We start from the raw sequence: 25,325 nt of genomic DNA, 5'->3' as shown, positions 1-25,325 counted from the left end.
CATCAGTGTCACTTTTTATGACATTTTAATGAAATACACTGTGAAATTTCAAATGCAGCATCCTTCCTGATTTGAGGTTTGGCTTTTTGCAGTTTCAGTTAGCATGGTCAGCTGCTGCTGAAAGTACTAAATGGAACACTTAAGAAATAAGCAGGCTGGGAATATGGCCTAGTGGCAAGAGTGCTTGCCTCCTACACATGAAGCTCTCGGTTCGATTCCCCAGCACCACATATATGGAAAACTGCCAGAAGAGGCTCTGTGGCTCAGGTGGCAGAGTGCTAGCCTTGAGCGGGAAGAAGCCAGGGAAGGTAATCAGACCCTGAGTCCAAGGCCCAGGACTGGCCAAAAAAAAAAAAAAAAAAAAAATAAAATATATATATATATATATATATATATATATATATATAAGCAATGGGGCTCGGAATGTGGCCTAGTGGCAAGAGTGCTTCCTTTGTATACATGAAGCCCTGGGTTCAATTCCCCAGCACCACATATACATAAAATGGCCAGAAGTGGCACTGTGGCTCAAGTGGCAGAGTGCTAGCCTTGAGCAAAAAGAAGCCAGGGACAGTGCTCAGGCCCTGAGTCCAAAGCCCAGGACTGGCAAAAACAAAACAAAACAAGAAATAAGCAATTCCTAAATATTATACTGTGAGCCATTCTGTGTTGCAGGACACCTCACCACCATCTCTCCTAAGACCAATATATACAAAGTGTGCTCATCCACTACCTGCTGGTTAGTCAGATGACAGTCCTGTCAGTTATCGGATTGCCTGACAGGACAGAGTGTTAACACTGTATGCATTACTTCTGTCAGTCACTTAACCACCTTCAGTCACCAGGTTGACTATTACAGATCACATAGCTTGTGTTGACATAATTCTTATTTTACTTAATTCTTATTTTTTTGCCAGGACTGAGGGCCTGAGCACTGTCCTTGGCTTCTTTTTGCTCAAGGCTAACACTCTGCCACTTGAACCACAACGCCACTTCTGGCCATTTTCTATATATGTGGTGCTGCGGAATCGAATCTAGGGCTTCATGTATATGAGGCAAGCACTCTTGCCACTAGGCTATATTCCCAGCCCCTACTTAAACACACTTTGTACCTGACAAAGAGAAGCCATAGGGAAAAAGGTGGAAGACATGTTGTAGCCTGTCCTTGAGTAAGGAAAGAAAGGAATTGCATGCTGAGATTGCTGTGATGTTGTAACAACGCATCTGCCACATGTGGAATTAGGAGAAGCAAAGAATGTTGTCTTGGTTGGGTGTTGTCCCTCTGCCACAGTGGAAGCCAGTGCAGCTGAGCAGGCACTGTGTGTGTGCAGGGACACCTGTGATGGGGTGCAGTGCCATGGGGGTAAGAATGTGCACACGGGGATACCCATGGATGCCGAGCTGTGCCTCCCAGGGTTGCAGGCATCCCCGGGGTCCTGGAGTGTGTCCCCAAGGATAAGGGGGGTTGCTACAGCATAAGGGAAAGCTCATATTACTTATGGGAGGTCTTCAGCCCCACCTTGGGGGAGAACAGGGCAGCTTTCCTCGCAGCTAGTAGATTTCATCTGTTTAATTCCTTCCAAATACAATCATTTACAGCCTTCTGCTTGAGGCTTATTTTAAGCGTTTTAGCCTAACTAACATCATTTGGATAGGAATATAGAACCCTTTTAGGAGAATCATAGTGTTTGATTTATGGAGAATTTAAGAGAAAAGGGAAATTAAAAGAAATCAAAAGATAATTTCGTAAGATAGCACATCCTCAAATTGACATTTGAAAACCTTTCTTAGTGCTTTTGGGAAATAAAGGCAGGAGAAATGATTTGGGCTTGTTTGATTTCTGGCAGTGTGACTACAACTTGCTCTTGTGATGTTGGCTCAGGAGAAGTGAGCGCAAGTGGCCTTTGTAGGAAGAAAAAGACATGCCGCCTTTGCCTGTGACACTTTGGAAATGCTACAGCTCTCACCAGTGGAGCCATTCCTTAGCTGTAGGTTTAGTCTTTCTAGTGAGATATTTTTCTAGGTTTGGGTTTGTGTTATATAAATACCAGTGTGTAAAGCTGAAGTGGGCATGTCCTTGCCTTGTACCCCCGTTACTTAGTGTAGGAATCAGTCTGCCCTGATGAGACCTGGGCACCATCCATCCACTTTCCCTCCTCCCCAGTCACTGCCAAACACTCATCTTTTTTCTGTCTCTGTAGTTTTTCAGAAAGTCACGTAATTGGAGTCATGTGGTTGGTAGACTTTCCCCTGTTGGTTGTATGCACATACATGCATCTGAGGCCCCTCGGTTTTGTAGCTTGATGGCTCTTTCCATTTCCTTGTTAAGTAGTATGTTCCCCAAGGCCACTAGTCCCTGGCCTCAGGCACATCACCACAAAGTTAACCAGTCTCTGGTCTCAGGCACATCACCAAAGTGTTAACTAGTCCTGTCCTCAGGCACATCACCACAAAGTTAACCAGTCCCTGGCCTCAGGCACATCACCAAAGTGCTAACTAATCCTATTCTCAGGCAGGTCACCACAGTGTTAACCAGTAGTGACTATATGCTTTTTACCTATTGCCCTGGAGATGGCCCAGGGACAAGCTTGGGCCAAGGACCCTTTGTGCATGTAATGCTGTGCCTTATTCCACACCAGTATACTACACTGTGGCCTCTGACACTCTTTAACTTATACTTATACTTGTACAGTAGGGCAGTGTAGAATGCAGAGATAGCGAGGCTGAGAGCTTCTCTTAGGGTTCTTTCTGCAGCCCCCCCCTCCCTTTTGCCTTACCCCATCACTCTCCCCCTCTTTTTCCCTCCTTGCTTCTCTCTCTGTCTCCCTGTTGTTTTTTTCCTCTCTCCCTCCCCTCTCTCCTTCTTTCCCTCCCAACCCTCCTTCTTTCCCCCTTCCTTCCTTCCTTCCTTCCATCTCCCTTGTCTCCCTCCCTCCTTCCCTCCCTCCCTCCCTCCCTCCCTCCCTCCCTCCCTCCCTCCCTCCCTCCCTCCCTCCCTCCCTCCCTCCCTCCCTTCCTCCTGCCTGGCTGCTTCCTTTGCAGTCATTGTTCTTGTCTGCTACCAGTACTCTCAGCCACACTGTCTACATTCTTCTGTGCTTCCAGTCTTCCCTCCTTTACCTGTGCTCAGGCTGCTGCTGTGGGAGGAGGTCCTCAGTCTTAGCGGATTCCCGTGGTAGTCCTGGTCTAGGTCCTCAGGCGTCTCTCCTGATTCCTGTTGTAGTCCTGGTTGAGGTCCATGATTCTGTCCCATGCTCTGATACCTGTGCAGGGTCTTCTCAGGTGTGTTGAGAGGACGAATCTTCTGTATGCCCTTCCCCTGGCCTTTGAGCAGAGGAATTTTCTTTGTGGGATCTGTTATAAAGACAGTGGCAGGAGACTTAAGCCCATCCAGTCTCATCTCCAGCCAGTATCCTTCTTTTCCTGTGTGAATTTGTTTCTGTCACTAATGCTATATCACATGGATAGTTTTGTTTCTAGCATTTTAAAACTTATTATAAAAATAACTCTCATTAAATGTTCTACTCTAGAGCAGTTATCTACAGTAGGAATAAAGTAGAAAAAAGTCAAGCTCCCCACTCTTTTACTTCTCTCCGTTCTGTAGTGACTCTGCTATGTTCCAGTAGATCCCCTGGAAATGTGGGGTTCGGCCACACCATTCTGAAATGTCATCGTTAGTGCTAATTGAATGGCTGTTAAGTCAAATGCATAGCCTTTCCTTGAGAGTATGTAATATTCAGTGCTATAAGTAAAGCTGGAAGGGATGTCCTTATTCATTGCTGTCTACAATTTTGTCATTTCCAGTGGCTTAATGTTTTAGAAAATGCAACAGGCAGGTCAACAGATTTTTCTGCTTCTTGGATTCCTTAACCACGTTGCCACCACATTCCTTTCCAAACGTTTGCGCAATGCCTGGGGACGCCTGTTGTGCTGAGCCCCAGGCAGCACTGAGCACTGCTATTTTAGACTATGCCAACTCGATCAGCCAACATGGCACCTCATTACTGCTTCAATTTGCATTTCTTTGATTACCAGTAAGCCAGTAACGTATTTTAGGAGACAATTTTATCTTGTTTTGACACAGCCTCGACTAGTTTGTCTTGAATTGCAACTGTCAAAGATAAATCATTGAAATTAAGGGCTGCAGACATGGGTGGACTATAATAACCTTATCCAGAATGTGAAGCAGCAGAATTCAAACTCTTAGCCATGTACTTTTTTTTTTTTTTGCCAGTTCTGGGGCTTGAACTCAGGGCCTGAGCACTGTCTCTGGCTTCTTTTTGCTCAAGGCTAGCACTCCGCCACTTGAGCCACAGCGCCACTTCCGGCTTTTTCTATATATATGTGGTGCTGAGGAATCAAACCCATGGCTTCATGTATACGAGACAAGCACTCTACCACAAGACCATATTCCCAGCCTTACCCATGTACTTTTAAACCTTTTATTATAGATATGTATGATAGCCAAGAGAAGCAAAAAGAACACAGCATGGCGTTGGCTCCAACACCTGCCAGCCCCTCACTTCTCCTTTCATGTGGGGGAGGCGTGGAGTGTCTTATGTCACTTATCCATGAGTGCTTCTTGCACTTCTAATGTGTTATTTTTTTCATAAGCTTTTTTATTGAAGTGTATTACATACACGGCAGAGTACACAGATCTCAACAGTCAGCTGGGTGAATCATTGTGACACTAGGGCAACCAGCAAACCTCCTACAGAACCCTGACCACACCCTCTGAGTCCTTTCTGGGTCCCACACCCACACCTCTCCCTCTCACACTGCCCTGTGGCCCTGCATGTGCTTGAGCTTTATGGGAATGGGATGGTGGCAGTTGACCATGTGAGAACTGTGTAATTTTCCTCTGTGTGTGTCAACTCCACCTGTGTGTGGAACTGTCCAAGGGTCACTGCTCTGAACCTGCACATGCCCGTTGTTCTGCTTTTGACAGATTCTCACCCTGCTTAGGTTGGGGCTGCTAGGAATAATGCCAGTCATGCACAGTATACTGGTTGTGTGTCTAGGGGGAGAGAATTGCTGGGCATGTGGGCATCTTGTGAGGCATATATCCACTTCTCCTCCTCCTCCTCTTCCTCCATCACTCTTCTTTTTCTCCTCTTTCCTTTTTTTGTGTGTGCCATTACTGAGGTTTGAACTCAAGCTTGCTGAGCTTGTTTGGTTGGCTGGTGCTCTGCCATGAAGGCCTGACTCCAGGAGCTGGTCCAGTCGTGTTGGTCCTTCAGCTGTATGCTCCCCAGAGGTCGATTTGGGTACATTAGGCCTTTGCATCTAGGCATGGTTTTTAGCACCATCTTATGTTTTTTGTTGAGCGAGTACGGTTTTAGGGTTTGCATGCCCAGAGGCAAACCTAAGGATATGCTGTAAATTCTGCTATAAGAGAAGTAGCTTACAAATTTGCATTTGCAAAATGCAAAGCAATAGTGATGAAGTGCAGTTTTGACAACGCAGTCTAAAGGGAACATGTGCTGAGCTGACCTTGGCATGGAACACTGTTGGAGTGGACTTCATGTGGGCACTCTCTCATCAGATCCACGGTAATCTTCGTGGTGAAGCTGCATTAGAACAGGATGAAGACGGCATGTATCCGTGCTCCATCTTTGCTGGTCTCGCATCCCTGTGTGTTGACACAGGTTCATGAACAGTATCTTTTCATTTATTCAGAATGCCCTCCTTATACATCAAAGATTACTTTGTGCATCACTTTCATAATAACAAAAAATAGTAATAAATGTGCTGTTTTATAGTTTTCTCTAAAGAGAAATGATTTTTGTTAGGGACATTACAGATACAAAATAATGTTGGGGACCATTGGAAAAGGATATTTACATTTTTTCCAGTTTTAATTTTAACTAACGTAGAAATAAAATAGATTTATGAACATTTACTGTAAATTTAGCAACTGTTCTAAAATAACTAATACTTTTTAAAATCATATATTTATTTCTTGCTGTAGAGTACAAAGACAGGATTTCTTGTTTTTTTCTCAAGATTCAGGGTTGGAATTTTTAGTATTTACTATTAAGTATGAATTTTGCTAGTCATTAGAAGGTTTCTTTTCCTAGCTTTCAGAAACTTGTTTTTTGTTAAACCATGAATGGCTGTTGAATTTTTAATTCTACATCCACTGAGATGATATGATTTTGTTCCTTACTTATGAATTAAAGTAATTTTTAAACACCAAACCACAGTGTATTTCTAAAATCCATCCAATCACTCGTTATGTATCTATTTTGTATATCTTGAGTTGTCATTTAAAAGATACTCCCATCTCTGTCCATGAACAGTGCTACACTGTGGTTTTCGTTTTTTGTTTTTGTTTTTTTTTTTTTTGCCAGTCCTGGGCCTTGGACTCAGGGCCTGAGCACTGTCCCTGGCTTCTTCTCGCTCAAGGCTAGCACTCTGCTGCTTGAGCCACAGCACCGCTTCTGGCGGTTTTCTGTATATGTGGTGCTGGGGAATTGAACCTAGGGCCTCGTGTATCCGAGGCAGGCACTCTTGCCCCTAGGCCATATCCCCAGCCCGTGGTTTTCGTTTTTTGAGTGACTTTGTCAGCGTTTGATCCCAGCATTATGCTGACTTCATAAAGGAGGGGGAATGGCCCTTCATTTTCTTCTCTGGAGGAATTTGGTATCAGTGAAAGCCCATTAACAGTGATGGGACATTCAGACTTTTCTTTCATTGGTTTAGTAAGTTGCATTTTCCCAGGACTTCATTCAGAGTGGTTGTGTGCAACCATCTTGTAATGCTTTCTTCTCTATAGTTCTCATTCACAGCTTTACTGTTATTTCTTAACAGTCTCTCCAGTTATTACTCAATGTTCTCAACATTTTCCTATTGTTGCTCATCTTTATGTTCTGACTATTTCCACTTCCATTTCTACCTTTTTGTTTTCTTGCCCCCTTATTTATACTACTGTTTACTTTCTAACATCTTTAGGTGTGTGTTAAGTAAGTTATAGATACTATTCCTTTATTTCTGGTTGGCAGTATCCCTGAGCTTTGTACTCAAGACTAGTGCTCTACCAGTTGAGCCACAGCACCACTTCTGGATTTTTGAGTGGTTAATTGGAGATAAGAGTCTCATGGGGACTTTTCTGCCTGGGTCAGCTTCTGAACTACGATCCTCTGATCTCAGACTCCTGAGTAGCTAGGATTACAGGCATGAGCCACTGTCACCCAGCATATTTCCATTTTTAATTGATATAGTTTATGTAGCATAAAGTCACTTTGTAAAGAATTGGATAATTCACTGGCTTTTGGTTTATTCATAAAACTGTAAATATGAAGATTTGCTAATTTCAAAACATTGCAGTGCTATTGGCTTCTTAGACTTAGGGTACTAAATAAGAAATGTTACACTCAGCATGGTGGCACATGCTTAGAATCCCAGCACATGGGAGGCTGAGGCAAAAATCTCAAGTTTAAGACCAGTCAGACTATATAGCCAACTTGCCTAAAGAGTAAATAAATAACACAGTACACTTGTCATCCTAGCTACATGGGAACCATAAAAAGAAGGATCCAAGTCCAGGCTAGCCTAGGAATAAAAACAAGAAAAATAGTTATTTGAAAAATAACTGAGGGCTGAGGATATGGCCTAGTGGCAAGAGAGCTTGCCTCGTATACATGAGGCCCTGGGTTCGATTCCCCAGCACCACATATACAGAAAACGGCCAGAAGTGGCGCTGTGGCTCAAGTGGCAAAGTGCTAGCCTTGAGCAAAAGAAAGCCAGGGACAGTGCTCAGGCCCTGAGTCCAAGGCCCAGGACTGGCCAAAAAAAAAGAAAAAGAAAAAGAAAAATAACTGAAACAAAATTGGCTAGGAAAGCACAAGGTCCTGAGTTCAAACTGCAGCACCACAATGTAGAAAGAGAAAGATTTCATACTATTCATGGCTGGTCGTGTGTGTGTGTGTGTGTGTGTGTGTGTGTGTGTGTGTGTGTGTATACACATGTGCATGTCCTCACCCTTTGCTAGTTTTTCAGGTAAGTCAGCCTGGGGCTGGCTTTGGACCAAGATCCTCCTATCTTCACCCTTGGGTTGGCTGAGATTACAGGCACTTGTCACATGTCACAGCACAAGTTACTGTAGCTGTGGATGAGGTTCCATCAGGATTTCCTTTCCTATTGGTTTTCTTTACAGCAATGTGGAGCAGTTTGTGCTTTCATTGTTGCTAGATCTGTGCTTCAGTTCCCAGTTGTGGCTTAAATTGTGGGTTATTTTTGACACACATAGTTTGGTCAATATTCAATTTGTTTTTTATAGATTGAAGAGGCAGCAGAGATGGGGCTAGTCCTGCTGGTCTCAGGCCTGCCTCCTCCCACTTTTTTTTTTTTTTTAAGGTTCATAAGGAGGTTTATTAGTGGTGCCATGGTTCCCACGGGAGAGGGAGCTACATGGCGTCTGCACCTTATCCAGGTCTCCTCCCACTTTCTTAACAGTTATTTATCTCATTTCTCAATCTGGGTTTGCTCATCCACTTAATCATGGAAGCATGGTACTGTCCATGGTGCTGCTGCAGTAGCAGCCAGAAAGCTGTCTGGGAGGGCCTCCAAGTGACCTCCCTGTGCTGTCCGTGGTGCTGACTGTAGTAGCCAATAGCTGTCCTGGTGCACAGGATTGTGACCTCACCCCCCCCATGTGCTGTCCATGGTGCTGGTGGGTCAGTCAAAAACCTGTCCAAGGTTAGCTGTGTGCCAATCCCAGAATCCTTGGCTTAGCTCACTTTAATTTCATGTCAGTGCTCTGAGGGTGCAGATGGTATCCCTCTGCTGATTTTGCAAAAGTTCAGACATGTTATTAAACTCAGCTCAGCCTATAGTGAACTCCTCCTTGCTCCCTTAAAGAAATGCAGACACACACCCAGGTTGGGCACTGCCATTTCTACTGAACACGTTTTCATATGGAGCAACAGTGTGCTGGGGACACAGATAATCAAATAGATAAACAAGTGAATTTCCTAGAAAGAATGCACAGTGACCTCAGTGTATTGAGTGCAGCAGCATATCCCTGTGGGAACAAAGTGTACCTTCCTAACACCATATCATATCCAGAACTAGCTACGGTGGAGTTTAGGTACAAACATGGAGGGCAAAATGGTAAAGCTTCTAGAAGAGAAGACAAGATCATCTGCACCTTCCTGATGTGGGGAGTCTTCAAGAAGACAAGAAGGGGCTAGGAATATGGCTTAGTGGTAGAGTGCTTGCCTTGCATGCATAAAGCCCTGGGTTTGATTCCCCAGCACCACATAAACAGAAAAGCCAGAAGTGATGCTCTGGCTCAAGTGGCAGAGTGCTAGCCTTGAGCAAAAAGTAGCCAGGAACAGTGCTCAGGCCCCGAGTCCCAGCCCCAGGACTGGCAAAAAAAAAAAAAAAAAAAAAAAAAAGGCAAGAGAAAGAAGCACTAGCCATGAAAGAGAAGAGGGAAAGTGGGATGTGCTCACATGGGAGCTGGTGTCAGCCATGAGGAACGTTGGAAAGGCGGCCATAAAGCAAATGGAAGCATTGCCTGTATGTCTGAAGCACAGTTCTCTACCCAGGAAATAGAAGGCATTCAAAAGTCAGTAGTTGGAAGAGGGCCCTCACAGGGTCTCCAAGGCAGTGACCCACATAGCTACAGAACAGAGGACAGCACATTCAGCTTCACCAGAACCAGGAAGACACCCAGCAGAGCCATGTGGGAGCAGCCAAGCCAGAAGATGATCGGCACTGAGTGGTTGCAGAGGAAGATAGAGCTGTGCTTGCTGCACTGGGTGCTGGGTGACGTGGCACAGTCGTTGAGGTGGGCGGTACTCAGAGCCATGACCTGGCCTTCTTTCCTGAGTTTAGGTGGTGGGTTCTAGGGCGTACATGTGTGCACTTGGCATTCCCAGACGAGTACAGGGTCAGCCGTAGGAAGACACCAAATGGGCCTCATGAGTCATAACTCAGACCACGAAGTGCACTGTGGCTGTATGAAGCAACTCTAATTTATCAGAAAACATTAAGTATAGAGGAATAGGTGGTACAGTAACGTTTTATATAATCCTTGTATCAACAGGCAAAAGTCAACTCACGTCATGGGAGATGACCTCACTTTTTCTAAGAATAGCTAACACCAGGAAATGACCCACGTGTCTGTCAAGGAGAACAGTTGAATAAATTCTGACATGTTCATGTAGTGGGAGACTAATAACAAAATAAACCACAACATGTAGCAGCATGCATGAATTTAAGGTTTGTTCTGTTTGGGGTAGGGGAGTAGAACCTAGTTCCATGGGTATGCTCAGAAAGGGCTTTAGCCTCTGAGCTACACCCCAGCCAACATGGATGAATAGTAACACAATCTAGGAGGACCTGCTCTGAACTCCTGGTGCCTAGGTTCACAGCCTGCCCCTGCACTGTGTAAAGGATAGTTTCTTTAACAAGCTTGCCTTACTTTGCTGTCCGTAAAGTGAAAGTATTAGTTACATGTGTCTTGTAAGGTTTGTTTTGGATAGGAGCCAGATGTTGGCATCTTTATGGACACCCAGAACACAGTAACAGCTGGCACATAGGAAGTGATGACTAATGCCCAACTCCTGCTGTTGTTGCTACTGTTGCCAGCTTATTTGTTCAAAGCAATCCTAATTCCTAATCTATTTAAGAATTCATTATGGCCCTCTACATAGGCAAGGTTTTGTTTGGATCTTTCAGAAACATTTGTTTGTTGTTCTGAATATTATTTCATAAGTTAATCACTGGGTTTTTAATGGGTGTTTCTTAGGATTGTGAGTAGAATATTATTTGCTTGGAATTTTGTAATTGATCTTGCTGCCATGTAATAGCTACTACTTGGCATAATTTGCTGCCATCAACTTATTTTGGTTCTAAGAGCTGCATGGATGAACAATCTCCATCCTGCAATAGAGCACAGGTAGAGCTAAGAACCTGGATGCTGGGGTGTCATCTGGAACTTAATCTGGTCCTTATTTTTCTAACCTTTGGCTCTATATTAAGAAAGCTGTTGGTTTTTTGGTAACTGTTTTCTTGTAATCTATTCTTCTTGGTTTTTATTCATAGATTTCTAAGAGGCCAGTTATATTATTTGCCGTTTACATTCTATTGCATCCCCTCCAATTGTCTTACTCTGTCGGCCTTGCTTTGATTATGACTTGCAGGCAAGTGTTAACAAGAGCCTTCTGTTACTCTCCCTAACTAGGGCTGTCTCTTTTTGTTAACTACTAAAAAGTGCATGGATTTTTGACCAGGAAGTATTTTTCTTTATCTGAGGGATGCAATTTAAATTTGATTTTTTATTTGTTGTTTTATTTTAAAATGAGGGCTCTCTCTGCCTTTGCTATCTGTGAAGACAGATGAGGGCTGATTGTATTGAACTGGTAGTACCACCACTGTTTACTGTGTAGCCTAGCATTGAACAGCAGTGCTGCAGTTCACTAGGTAGTGCTGCTGAGTTTGCTACATTTCTGCCAAGATGTGTGTATGTATGTGTATGTACATGTATATGTGTGTGCACATATACACACATTTGCATATGTGAGTTGATGTGAAAGCGGCCTGTGGTTTCCTCCTGGCTTCCTGGAAGCAGAATTGGCAGGCATTAGTTGTAAAGGGAGTCTGGAATTCCAGAGTTCTCATCTCTGCCCCTCATGAAGGCATGTGGGCCTGTCCCAGAACATAACTTGAGTTCACCTCAGGCTGTGCCAGCTCTCATCTGACCTGCTTCCCTGGGGAATGAGAGTTTGAGAATCCTCACAGGTTTGTTGGTAACTTCCACTGTGGCTAAAATGAAGGTGGCTTTTCCTTTCTTGTAGGAACAACGCACTGTCTACAGACTGACGCTGGTCAAGTCTTGGAACGTGGATGAGCTCCAGGCTTATGCCAGGCTTGTGTCCCTGGGGAACCCTGACTTCATCGAGGTGAAGGTAGGTCCCAGGCTCTTGCCCCTCATGCAGTGCTGGCCGAGGCACAGATCCACCGAGGCCCTTCACTTCCTTCCCCATCCAGCAGGATTCACCAAGAGCCTTCATGCCCCAGTGTCTTTCTGGGGGAACTACAGTAGGGAAGACTAAACTTGTCTGCGAGAGCTTGCATGTAGTGAGGCCAAGATGACACAGAATGAGTTGTTCTGCACAGCAACAGTAAGCCGGGAAGTAAGTGTTGCAGTGAGGACTGGGCTGACTTTTAATAGACGTTTACTGTGGTATACGTGGAACATTGTTACAGAAGTAGATGGCCATCTGACCCCAAGCATTTGTCACCCATTTTCAACACTGAGCAGCGCTGACAGTCTCAACTGCACCTGTGCCCAGCCCATTCTCTCCACTCTCACCCCAGACTCTCAACATTGCCTCATTCATGCAGATCTGAGATCTGTGCCAGGCTTGCACTTAAAAATTTTAAATTATTGGAACACTGAGGCTACAGATTTTTTTTTGGCCAGTCCTGGGCCTTGGACTCAGGGCCTGAGCACTGTCCCTGGCTTCCTTTTGCTCAAGGCTAGCACTCTGTCACTTGAGCCACAGCGCCACTTCTGGCCGTTTTCTGTATATGTGGTGCTGGGGAATCGAACCCAGGGCCTCATGTATATGAGGCAAGCTGTCTTGCCACTAGGCCATATCCCCAGCCCCGAGGCTACAGATTTTAAAGATAATTTTTTTCTTGACGTAAACTATATATTTTTGCTAGAGATGGGATAAGATCTGGGGCTTTGCACATGCTAGGCAAGTGCTCTATGCTGAGTCATGCTATTAAAGTTTCTCTCCTTTTTCTTTTCTCCTTTCCTTTCTCCTTTTATCCTATCCTTCCATCTTTTTTGGTGCTATACTAGGGCTTGAACTCAGGGCCTCTTGTTCTTGTTTGGCTTTTCCACTCCAGGCTAGCATGCTAAATCTTGAGTTATACCTCCTTTTTGCTTTTTGGTGCTTAATTGAGATCAGAGACTCACAGATTTGTCTACCTGGACTGGCTTTGTAACTTGATCCTCAGATCTCAGCCTCCTATGTAGCTAGGATTACAGGAGTGGTTAGGACTATAGGAGCTTCCAATGCCCATGTCTTAAATTTCTTTTATCAGTTCCTCTTCTATGCTTTTTCTCCTTCTTACATATGTATACTTTACATATATATGTATACATATATATACATATATGTATGTATGTATACAGAAAATGGATCATTTGTCGTGGCTGACTCCTGACATTGAGGTCCTTACATTTTAGTTTTTGTTAATTGCTGTTCCTTTCCCCCCAGCATTTCCTGTGGACTTGTACTTAGATCAAGAGAAGGCCAGTTACTATACTGTTGGTGGGGAATTCAACTAGTGCAGCCACCATGGCAATCTGTATGGAGAATCCTTGGAAAACTATAAATTCCCATACAGTCCTGTTATACCACTTCTGGGCATATACACAGAGGAGAGCAAGTCAGTGTGTAATAGAGACACCAACACACTACAGTCAGCCTAGACATTTGTCAGCCAGTGAGTGGGTAAAGACAGTGTGGTGTTTATATGCAAGGAAATATTATTCAACCATAAAAGAGAATATATGTCATTTGAAAAGAAATGGATAGAACTGCAGATCAGTGTGTTAAGCAATGTCAGCCAGATCCACAAAGACTGATAACACGTTTTTTTCATATATAGAATCTAGACTAAGAAGAGACAACATGAAAGTAGAAGGGAACAATTTGGGAAGAGGACAAGGAATAATCAGGGCAAGAGGGCAAGAAAGGCCCATGGGATGTTAACGTGATCCAAATGCATGATGTGCATTTATGAACATGCCATAGTGAAGCCTATGCTGAACAGTTAGTGCACACTAACAAAATGTGTGGAAGGAGCAGTGAACATGTAGCATAGTGAAACCCACTATGTCGTACAGCTAATGCACACTAACAGTGGTGAAAAGAAGACTGAACAACAATCAGAGAAAGAAACAGTATGTGTCCAGAGAACATCTCCATGGTGACTAGGATTGCTTGTTCCAGGAGTATTTTGGCAATATTCTTAGGGATGGATCCCTCTAGATGGATTTCTGGGTGAAGAGTGAATGTATATGCTGTTTTGCTAGTTATATGGCTTCTTGATTTAGGAGGGCTCTTCTGAGAGGATGGCTTTTTTAGAAAGCCTGGTGCCTGGGTACTAGAAGCAAGACAGTAGGCAAAGCTGAGGGCGGGAGCATTGTGGCTGGTGGCAGGACGGCACAGAAGGAGCTCACGGGGTGGTTGTGCACAGGGTGAATCAAGCTCTGGGATGGATTGATTAAGCATTTTGAGTAATGGGGGAATTGGACTTGAACTTAATTTTAAGCTTCTTAAATACCAGGTGCACTAGGGTATTACTCCCTGAGGGCATAAGCTGGGCACTGACACAGCCTGGTTAATGATTTTAAAAGATCACCCACTGCTGGGCCATGAGTAGACTTTGGAGGGTAGTGACAGAAGTTTGTAGACCAGTTTTGGAGTTACTGCTCAATCCTAGCAAGATCTGTGATGGTTGAGGAGCTCACTGGTAAGGTGGCTGGAGAACAGCGGGTGCCTTTAACATATACCTTGGAAGTAGAATGTATAAAGCTTGTTCCTACACATGCACTGAGTGAGGAAAATAGGGATCATGAATAATACTGAAGGCTAGGCACATGACACACTCCTGTTATCTTAGCTACCTGGTGGTAGGCGGAGGTGGGAGGATTGCTATTTGAGTCTAGCCCAGGCAAAAAGTTACCACGATGTTGATCACTGTGAGGCCAGCCCTAGGCAACAGCATGAGACCCTGTCAGAGAGACAAACTAAAGCAAAAGGGTTGGAGGCATGGCTCAAGTGGTAGAGTGCCTGTCAGCAAATGTGAGATGTCAAGTTCAGTTCCCTGAACTGTCAAAAGAGCAAAAAAGAATATCACCTTGGTTTTGGCTTAGACAGTGGCATGGAAGGTAAGGTGGTTTACTGCGGTAGGGAAAGCCAGGAGGCAAGTTAGGGGAGAACCCTGTGAATCTCCTATTGGCTCTGTTAAAACAGATACCTTTTAAATACCGTGGATAGGTTTAAACAGGCCACGGAGTCTGGGGATAAGGCTGGCAGTCATGATTTGCAATTTATCAGTGTGAAATGATAGTTAGGGCTGTGGAGGGTTGGGAGGCAAATGCCTTTTTGTGTGTGTGTGTTGGGGAGTGTGTGTTGAACTCAGGGCCTGGGTGCTGTTCCTGAGTTCTCTTGCTCAAAGCTAGTGCTCCACTTCCAGTCTCATGGACTTTCCTGCTAGGGCTGGCTTTAAATTATGATCCTCAGATGCCACCCTCCTGAGTAGCTAGGGTTATAGGAGTGAGCCACCAGTGCATGGCCTGCAAATGACTTTTTTGTTATTGTTTGTTTATTAAAACAAGGTCTCACTATAAAGCCCAGGCTGGACTTGAGCTTGTAGTTCTCCTGTCTTAGCCTCTTGAGTAGTGAGCATTACAGGTGTGCACTACCACACCCAGCTAAGAGGTACATGACTTCTGTTGATAACTAAGTGCCCACAAAATGAGAGAAAGTGGCAGGAAAACTTCCCATGTTGTTGAAAGCTGGCCCTATTTGTTTGTTTTGTTTTTTTGCCAGTCCTGGGCCTTGGACTCAAGGCCTGAGTACTGTCTCTGGCTTCTTTTTGCTCAAGGCTAGCACTCTACCCCTTGAGCCACAGTGCCACTTCTGGCCGTTTTCTATATATGTGGTGCTGGGGAATCAAACCCAGGGCTTCATGTAGACGAGGCAAGCACTCTTGCCACTAGGCCATATTTCTAGCCCCCTAGCTGGCCCTATTTGTAAGCATATGTTTTTGAGAGTTCTGTGTGCATATGAGAGTGATGCAGATGTTCACAGCAGTTTGTAAGTTCACTTTGGAGGCCCGGCAGAGCAGCGGAGGCGCTGCTCCCTGAGTGGGTACTTTTTATTCATGCCTAGGCCAAAGACTTCTTTTCTTTGGAAATTGCTCTTAATTTCAGAAAGTGACTCTTGGCCAGAGGTTTAATGATGCAAAGATACAAATTGTATCTGAAAATACATGTCCTGGCTTAAAACTGTGCCAACATTAGCAATCAGTGGTGCTTTATTTGATTTATGATTTAGCTATTAAAGTATGATGCCTCAAATTATGACGCAGTAAAACCTCTATTATTATAAAGCAGCTTGGCTGATGACTTGGTCACTTTTTAATCTCCCTTTTTCCTTTCCTTTTCTTCTCTTCCTCCCTTCCTCTTTATCCTTTCCCATCTCAGTTAATAAAAGATGGGCATAGTGGTGGACACCTGTCATTCCAGCTCTGCAGGAAGAATTGAAGGGTCAAGGTTCAGGCCAGTTCAGGCATAAACATGAGACCCTGTCTGAAAAACTACAAAAGCAAAAGGACCAAAAGACTGGCCTCATGGTCACGCGCCTACCAAGTAAGCTTAAGGCCTGAGTTCACACCCCATTACATCAAAAATAATTAATAAATTTTAGGACTTGAAAATAGAAACATACGTGTGTGTGTTTGTGGTATTGTACCAAATCGTGTGCAGATTAGCAGACACAGGCTGAGTTGTGGAGGTGACACCCTTGGGTCAGCATCCGCAGGCAGAGGCAGGATTGTGAGTTCAAGGCTAGCCTGCACTACATAATGAGACCTGGTTTCATGAGGAAGAAGAGTTAGAAAAGAAATGAGAGAAGAGTGGGCAGGGTGAGTACATGCTGGGCTGGCACTGTGGCTAGCCAGAGCCCTAACATCTTCTCTCCCAAACATACATGGTTCTCATGCTGGAACGTTCCCTGGTAGACATATGTGTCAGGCCCACGCTCTAGTGTGCCGTGGGGAAGGTGTGTGTGCAGGGCCCATGCTCCAGTGTGCCGTGGGGAAGGGATGGGGGGGGGGGCGTGCACGCATGCGCACAAGGCCCACATCACCTGATCATTGCTCATGTAGTTGTGCTTGGTGGCCAAGCACCCAGGCACAACCCTGCTTGCTGAGAGTTGAGCTCAGGCTCACCATCACCCCTACTGTCAGATGACTTCTGCACAGGTGATGATGAGGCTGAGGTCAGTGGGGACCCAGCCCCGTGCAGGGCTCCGAGTAGGCCAGCTCTGAAGGCACTTGTGCATGTGTGCCGGGTAGGGGCTCCTGAATGTCCACCAGCACCTTGTGAGACAGTTATGGAGAAAGGTAAAGATCTCTACGGCAAGCCATGAGGCCGGGCTGAACTGAGGGGAGCTGTGGACCCTTTTAGGGTAAAGACATGTTTGAGTATGTTACCAAAGTCAGTATTTCTCTTGTCATTTAACTTGGGACAAGAAATCACAGCAATCTTTTGGCCTCCCTTCAATTAAAGTGGAATATCCCAGTCAGAGTGCCCAGATACTGCTCTAGCCTAGACGGGGACCCCAGAGCAAACTTCCCCCTGGCTCCCAGCTCCCAGAGCAGCACCTGACCTTATGGAACTGCTCCCTCTCAGCTGGTGGTTCTGCACCGTGGCTTTGCCTTTCAGTGCCCCATTGCACAGTTTCCTCAGGTTGCTGTGGGGAAGAAGTGGCGGCTGGCAGTGAATGGCTGGGGTGGCTGAGGAGGAGCAGGCAGCAGCCTGTCCTGATGGGAGGCAGTTGGTGTTTAGATAAGTCAGTCTGCTGTGCTTTCTCCGGCGTGGCTGAGCAGAGGGAGCTGTGGGCAGCAAGGTGTTGGGTCACAGGGGTGACCTCCACTCCTGCCACTGAGGCCCAGGCTACTTGTCCCAGAGGTCCCTGTCCTGTTCCCAAGGGTCCTGGCTGACTTCCAGGAGAGCTCCTGTGCAGCCCCAAGGAGCAGCAGAGGCAAAGGTGGCGGCCTGTGGTATTCCCTCATTCCCTTGCCAGACTTGGTTTCCTTTCATGTTCACTATTTCTCATTGCCAGATAATAAAATGGCAAAATGTTTTCAGAAGCTGTTGTCATGAATGTAAGATCTTATCTGAAATCTTCATGCTTCAGTGAACTTTTTAAATAGTAAGTCCCTCTGAATTAGCTACTACATGTACAATTATACTACTCCTATTCATAAGCACTTTTAAATTGCAGTTAAGTGTATTTCATGACCTTATCAATAAATAAATCATTTCCTGTTTATGCATTTGGGTAAATTTCAGCAGTTTTCAACAATATACATATTTTTACATGTATTTATTTTAATTTTTTTTGGTCAGTTGTGGGGCTTAAACTGAGGCCCTCTGCACTGTCTCTGAGCTTTTTTGCTCAAGGCTAGTGCTCTGCCACTTGAGCCACAGTTCCACTTGCAGCTTTTGGGGGGTTGTCTATTGGAGATAAGAATCTCACAGACTTTCCTATCTGTCCTGGCTTCAAACTGCAATCCTTAGCTCTCAACCTCCTGAGTAGCTTGGATTACAGGTATGAGCCACTAGTGCCTGTCTATTTTAATTATTTAATAGAGTTACTTTTATTCCTAATCTGGTTTATGTATACTTTCTAGGTAGCTGAGATGCCAGGCATATACCACCTCACCCAACTTTATATTGGTTGAAATTGGGGCCCTGGGGAGATCTTGTATACTTTTTGTCTGGCTGACCTTGATCTGTGCTCTGCCTTCTGAGCCACTGTGCCTAGCTCAGCCCTGCTTTCTATATTTATTATTATTATCATCATCATCATCATCATCATCATCTCTGCAAACCCAGACCCAGTTTATTGAGTTCTGTGAGTTTGTACACTGACTGAGAAGATTTTCTTGTTGGGCGTAATTCAGCTGGGTTCTGGGTCATTTGTATCCGGCCTGGTACCAGTCATCTTTCTGAGCAGCCATCTGGAGCAGAGCATTCTGCAGCCTCTGAGCCTCCAGCTGAATCCCAGCTGGGCATCGGCGGGGCACATCCCTGTGGGGCTCACTAGAGAGTGAGATGCTTTTTAAAATGCCATTCTGCCTCCTCCAGTCATTGTGCTATCTCTGTGCGCATGTCTGTATGAGGGGAGGACGTGTGTGTGTGTGTGTGTGTGTGTGTGTGTGTGTGTGTGTGTGTGTGTGTGATTTTACCTCGGGGCGTACAGCCACATGGTGGCACTTGGGAGGCAGAGGTGGGAGCACCAGGTGAAAAGGGCCCGGGCCATGATGCGCACTGTAGCCATGGTTGAATCTCTAGGTCAGGGGTCAGAGTTTGATTTGGGGGAATTTGAAAAGCTCAGAGAGTTCAGATAATTGCTTATCATCAGAATCATCTGTCACTATGTGATTGACCAGGTGGGGCACTGAGTTATGAAACTTAGGTCATGTATATGTCTGGTTTCTCGAGTGGGTCAAGAGTTAGAAGCTAATTGATATCTTCCAGAAATTCAGATCCCATCTGCCACAAGCACCATGTTCCTGAATTTGAGGAAGTGCTACTGGCTAAACACAGCTTTCCACAGCTTCCAGGTCACTGCAAAGCACGGCCCAGTGGAAAGAAGCCTGGCAGTCCGTCCTGTCCTTTCCTATCTGAGTATCAGCTTCCAGCTCTGTCGGGTACCATCAGGCGCCTTTGCCTCCCATGGCTCCGGAAGCCCTTCTGGCTCAGGAAATTTTACTCTGTGATGACTCTGTGAGGTCTGTAACCACCTGCCTGTTGTGATGTTCCCACAGGGTGTCACCTACTGTGGAGAGAGCTCAGCCAGCAGCCTCACCATGGCCAACGTGCCCTGGCACGAGGAAGTGGTGCGCTTTGTCCACGAGCTGGTGGAGCTGATTCCTGACTACGAACTCGCCTGTGAGCATGAGCACTCCAACTGCCTCTTGATCGCACACAGGAAGGTGAGAGCGCTTTCCTTCTACTCCCCTCACTCCCTGCTTCCTTCCCCACCTCCCCCCACCATGTGCCGTCTTCCCAAGAAAAGCAAGGCCCTCAACTCTCTCAGGTTCTCTCTGCCTCTGAGCTCTTTTGCTCAAGGTTAGTGTTCCACCACTTTGAGCCACAGTGCCACTTCTGGAATTGCTCTTTTCTTCAGCCTCATCTAGACATCCCAAAGGGCCTTCTAGTTTGTAATGTTTAGAAAGGTGCATGCTAAAAAAACCAACCAAACGAAAGAAAACCTTGTAATAACCTCTAGTCCTTCATGAAATGACAGGAAGAACAAAAATAGTCATCAGCCCCCATTGGAGCCTCTAGCTGTCAGGAGAAATTCTGAAGTGTTTATCAAGTAGTTTTGAGTTTGGGCTTTTGGAAGATTTGGTTTGGGATTCTAGTTCATGACACTTATTTGTGCTTTCCCTCTGTAGCATGTTTATTAGGCAGGCCGAGAACCCTTTCTGGTGTTTTGAAGTAAAAGTGCCTAACAAAGGGAAAATCCAGTTCTTGATCACTGAGAACGGTTTTGTTAGAACATTTGTGGTGGTGGTTGTGTCCTGTTGACGCACACAGTGCCACATCTGGGTATGCTCACTGATGTGGGCAAGTGAGGTCAGGCCTCACACTGACTGGTTAGACAGTATGTGTTGTATGCTGTTAGACTGTGTACACGCGTGGGTGTGAAATGTGAGGTCAGGCCCTCATGCAGACTATAATTAGACTATGTATTTGCACACGATCACTGTTGGGAGAGTGAATTCTGGTCACACAAAGACTGGAGAGGACCTGAGATTGAATGTTAAAGTAAGCACAAATGACCTTGCCAAGGTGACTGCTTTCAAGGAAGGGCAGAAGAGAGCATTGGCAGGGCTCTGTGTTTCCTCTGACGCTCATAAGTCCCCATGTGTGCCTATGGGGTTGCCCTTGACACTAAGGACTCAAAGCTGAGTAAAAAAATGGTCCCTGCCCTGGGAATGATCTGCAGAGAAAGACCGCAGCTAAAGAGGGCACAGTGTCCAGATGTTTTATCTGAGCTGCGTGGGGCGGGGCACAGAGGGGTGTGCTGGGGACAGTGACTGTAGCAGATGCTTCATGAGGAAGGACTTGCTCCCTAAGTGGACTGCAGCCAGTACAGACACAGGACCCAAAGCTGCTGTAGAGTTTAAGGGAAGCAGGTTGTCATGCAGCAGGGAAACCCCATTGCAGAACAAAGGAGTCACAGTCCTTCACTCAGAACCAGCTTCTGATGGGAGAAGAGCTCTGAATACCCACTGAATACACACCCAGCCCTAGGGCTGGGCCCAAGGGAGGGGCAGCCAGGTGAGTGAATCCCCTGCAGGTGTGGCCAGCCTGCTCCTGAAGTCCAGTGCTCAACCTCTGCAGACCAGAGCTCCAAGACACGCCATGCCTGTCGGTTTTGTCTGGGTCAGAGAGCATTTCTCCTGCCTCCTACTCCACCATCTTTCTACACTATCTGGAGCTTACACTTGGGGAAATTCTGAAGTTAGCCTTGTCATCAGCCCCCAGCACAGCACCAAGGAGTTCCTGCACCCTGCAGCTGGGACTTTTAGATTAAGTATGAACACAACACTTGTTCACCTGCTGGGTGTAGTTTCCTGTCAAGGAAGGTGAGTGCCAAGGTTAGTGAAGCTAGTGTCGCCTGCTGCTCTCCATCTCACTCCTCAGTGGGAGATGATCCAGGTAGAAAAACGCCTGTGAAGATGCTCCCATCTCCTGATCTAGTTTCTGTATGTACATTTCTAGAAGTCAAAGTAATCCATCATCTTTAATAGAATTTTTAAAACATTTCTAATAGTGTAGAACACATCTTGCATTGTTCTGTGTACTGAGTCTTTCCCTACAGCAACTCCACTTCACAGCTTTCAGTCTGGGTGTCTGGCCAGCCCACCGGCTTCGTCCATCAGGGCTGGGCCTCACTGAGCTGTGGTGTGTTTTGGGGCTCACCTGTGACCTTTTGAGCTTATTTGTGATCGTGCATACATTCCCCTCTTCTCTGCATCATGGCCACTTAGCCTTGGGGACCAGTCAGTGTTGTTGTGTCCAGTTTTAATGACTGTGGCCATCTCTACACAGCTTGTTTCTTCATCCTAATACAGGGCAGAGCTTCAGCGTCAGCGCCAGGTCCTCCAGTGGCAGTGGGGTTCAGAAATCACTGAGCTGGGTTTCATGAGTGATGTGCATTCAGTACTATGGCATGTGTGCACACGAGATTGAGCAGTGAAGTATGTTGTCTACTGCAAGCCTTGGTACCTTGAAAACGTTAGTGTCTTGCTCCTCACCCATGGCCAGCATGATTGGAGTTTAATTGAGTTGGCGAACAGGACCTAGGCACTGAGGGGTCAGACTTCATGCCTGGAGATCTCAGCCCCAAAAGAGAGAGAAGTGAGCAGGGAAAGCAGAGCCAATCAGATGACTCCTGTGGGCCAAGCCTGAGGTGGCAGCGAATCATCATCTTTCCCTGTGCTCCCAGAGCCACGTGCAACCTCATTACTCCTACCAGAGCGCTGAGATGGGGCCACGTCCATCGCTGCCCTCCACAATGTAGAGAGGAGGCAGCAGTAGCAGATGCCATCGCTGGCCTCGGTCACTGCATAGCCGCAGGGAAAAAGCTGTCCTCCCAAGCCAAGCAGTTCATCCAAGCCACATGAGCTCTTCCAGGAGTGGAGCAGTGTGAACCCACCAGGACCCTGCACCTGTGCTGCTCTTCTAAGCGCAGTTCTTTGTGTCTGCGCCTGTACTGGCTGGGTGGGCATCACCATGTTGGTGACAGGCACCTGGGAGTGCTGCAGGAAGCAGCACATTCTGCTCTGTGAGCCAAGCTGGTAGCGGCACGGTACCCCCTTGTCCTGCATGTCAGTGGAGGATGGAAGGTGACGGGGCTAGGAAGGGCTGCCTGCACGGTCTAGATGATTCAGCAACGTTGGGGTGAGGTGGGAGGTGCACAGGAGGCCACACCGGGTCGTGACAATGAGCCGAGGTGAGCGAGCTCAGCGTAGAGCTGCTGTGGCCCAGCTGTGTCTAAGGGGGATTCTCCCCAGAGCAAGGATGGAGGCCCGGGGAGGAAGGAGGTTGTAGTTGAAGGACAGGGACCACCCTGGGAGCCACATGCAGACCTCTTGTTCCACATGGTGGCATCTCTGCCTCCTGGAGCAACGCCCCCAGCAGCCTGTAAAGCCACAAAAGCCGAAGTGCTTGCCATGAGGCTGTGACCATGAGCGAGCAGGCCAGCGAGCACCTGGCTGCGCAGGTGCTGGTGGCCAGTGGGCTGCCAGGTGTGGTTCTGAGCGGGCCCGGGGTGCTTACCCTGGTGCGGATCCGAGCGGCCCCGGGGGTGCTCACCCTGGTGCGGATCCGAGCCTGGACCGTAGTGGCTTCCTCCACAGTGGTCAGAACACTTGGCTGTTGGTCTTTTAAAAAAAATTAATTTGCTTTATTGTCATAGAGGTGATGTACAGAGGGATTGCGATTATACGAGTTAGGTACATTTCCTTTTGTACAGTGTCTTCTGTTCCCTTGCTCCCAGTCCCTCCTGTCTCCCACCATGAGTTATATAGTTCACTTTCATCAGTGTCCAGTGAGTTCCACTACCGCACAAAAATGTTTCATCCTTTTTCCCTTGAGTTCTGTACCCTCCAGCCCTCCTGAGGAAACATACCTGAATATACCATACATAAGGAAAAGAAGACAGAATCATCAAAAATTTTAAAAGTTTATAAAAAAGAGATCGATGTCTTGTTTCCATATCTTGGAGTTTGTTGTAATATAAATATTATTTTTTGTAAATATCAAGAGGCAAGAGGCACATAGGCATTGCACCTTGTGTTTTTTTTCTTTTACGAGTTTCCTCTGTGTCAGTGTTGGGAGAGAATGTGAAGACTTTGGGAGAGCAATTCATTTAAGAGAGCATAAATTGGGTTCTTCCCCTTTATCAAATTGGATTTCTTAACAAGGCTTTCTCCTAATGAGATGCTGTGCACATGCCAGGCTGTGAAGGCTAGTTTGAGTCATCTAGTTGCGTTTCAGAATTGGAAGCCACTGATTAACACTTTCCTAATAGCTCAAGCATATTCAGTAATAAAAAGCCTTTTGCTAGCATCTCTAACACAGCCCTGGGGTCCACAGCACAGGGGACGCAGAACTGACTGACCACGAGCATGTGGTGGTCCCCACAGCCCACTGCTGCGGGCCCCCTGCCTGCCACAGGGCAGCTCCCATCCAGGAGGGGGCCCGCCAACCTCCCGTACCCCTTCCTCCGCTCCCCTGCAACACGTGCCCCACCCCCAGCACCCCCCCAGGAGGCGGCTCCCATCTAAGAGGAGGCGACCACGCCCCCTGCTCCCTCCTCTGCTCCCCATCCAACATGCCCCGCCCCCCCCACCTACCACAGGCAGCTCCTGTGCAGGAGGAGGCCCACCCTGGGCCCCCTGCCCGCCACAGGCCAGCAGCCCATGGAAGGAAGCCTCCTTTACTGTACTATATCTTGCCTTCACAGGAAGCTTATTTTGAACATGGATTTTTTTTTATATGATAGAAAAAAAAATCAGGCTTCTTTGCAGTTTTTCCGTATTTATTTGATGTTTTTCCCTGTGGGTAGTTCTGCTTCTGACTGAGCATCATCTTTCTTCCAGTTTAAGATTGACGGGGAATGGTGGACGTGGATCGATTACCGACGCTTCCAGGAGCTGATCCAGCGGTATGAAGACAGTGGTGGGTCAGAAGCCTTCGGCGCAAAGGACTACATGGCCCCGACGCCCTCCTGGGCACTGTTCGGTGCCCGGGAGAGAGGCTTTGACCCCAAGGACACAAGGCATCAGAGGAAGAGCAAGTTGAAGGACGTTTCTGGATGTTGAGCATAGCTGCCTTGAGGATGCTGAAGGACACAGCCAGACATCCCGGGCTGTTCCCGGGCTCCACGGCCTTAGCAGGACGCCCATCACACCACTGCCCTTAGAGACGGCGCATAGCCCTTCTGACCAGATTTTATTATTTCATCACTCTTTCCCAATTCCATTTCTGAGAAGAAAATCATCTGTAGTGGCGGTGAAGTAGACAGTCTTTAAACAATTGGAATTTAATAGTTTTTAAATTATATTTTGGTATGACTTCCTAAAATGCTATTCATAAGAGTGCTACACAGGAATAAATGTGCTCTACCTCTTTCTGGGCTACTGGTTTGGGTTGTTGTTGTTTTTTTTAATTTAAATTTTAAAAAATTCTTTTTCTATAGCCCAAATTGGTCTAAAACCCAAGATCCTCCTGCCTTGGCCTCCCTGCACTGGAATTACAGGTGTGTGCCACAGCACCTGGCTCTTGAGCTATTGGCTTATTTTGAGGTAGCCACTTTGCCTTGAATTGGACTGCCCTGATTAAAACATCTGCTCTACTCCGTTCTTGGATTTTAAGATAACACCTCCTGAAAATAAGTTGTGCATCGATCACTTCAAATTTTGCTCGTTACCAACTTCTTGTGATATTGCCATGGCTCTCAAAGGATGCTAGATTTCACCCT

At 46.3% G+C, this 25,325-nt stretch overlaps 1 protein-coding gene across 3 annotated transcripts in view; it reads left to right on the top strand.

Moving 5' to 3' along the window:
- The window catches only part of LOC125338536 (S-adenosyl-L-methionine-dependent tRNA 4-demethylwyosine synthase TYW1-like), a 70,742-nt gene extending 45,773 nt beyond the window's left edge, over nucleotides 1–24,969 (top strand). For all 3 annotated transcript variants that reach the window (XM_048329388.1, XM_048329405.1, XM_048329396.1), the window contains 3 exons: nucleotides 11,805–11,915; nucleotides 19,594–19,761; nucleotides 24,445–24,969. In XM_048329388.1, the coding sequence (XP_048185345.1) occupies nucleotides 11,805–11,915; nucleotides 19,594–19,761; nucleotides 24,445–24,666 (501 nt within the window). In that variant the 3' untranslated portion in view covers nucleotides 24,667–24,969. The remainder of the gene's footprint in view (nucleotides 1–11,804; nucleotides 11,916–19,593; nucleotides 19,762–24,444) is intronic.
- Nucleotides 24,970–25,325: the final 356 nt, after the last annotated feature.

Source organism: Perognathus longimembris, chromosome 1 (genome assembly GCF_023159225.1).
Source record: "Perognathus longimembris pacificus isolate PPM17 chromosome 1, ASM2315922v1, whole genome shotgun sequence".
Lineage (NCBI taxonomy): Eukaryota > Metazoa > Chordata > Mammalia > Rodentia > Heteromyidae > Perognathus > Perognathus longimembris.
Note: the sequence above shows the minus strand (reverse complement) of the source record. Positions and strands in the feature narration are given on the sequence as shown.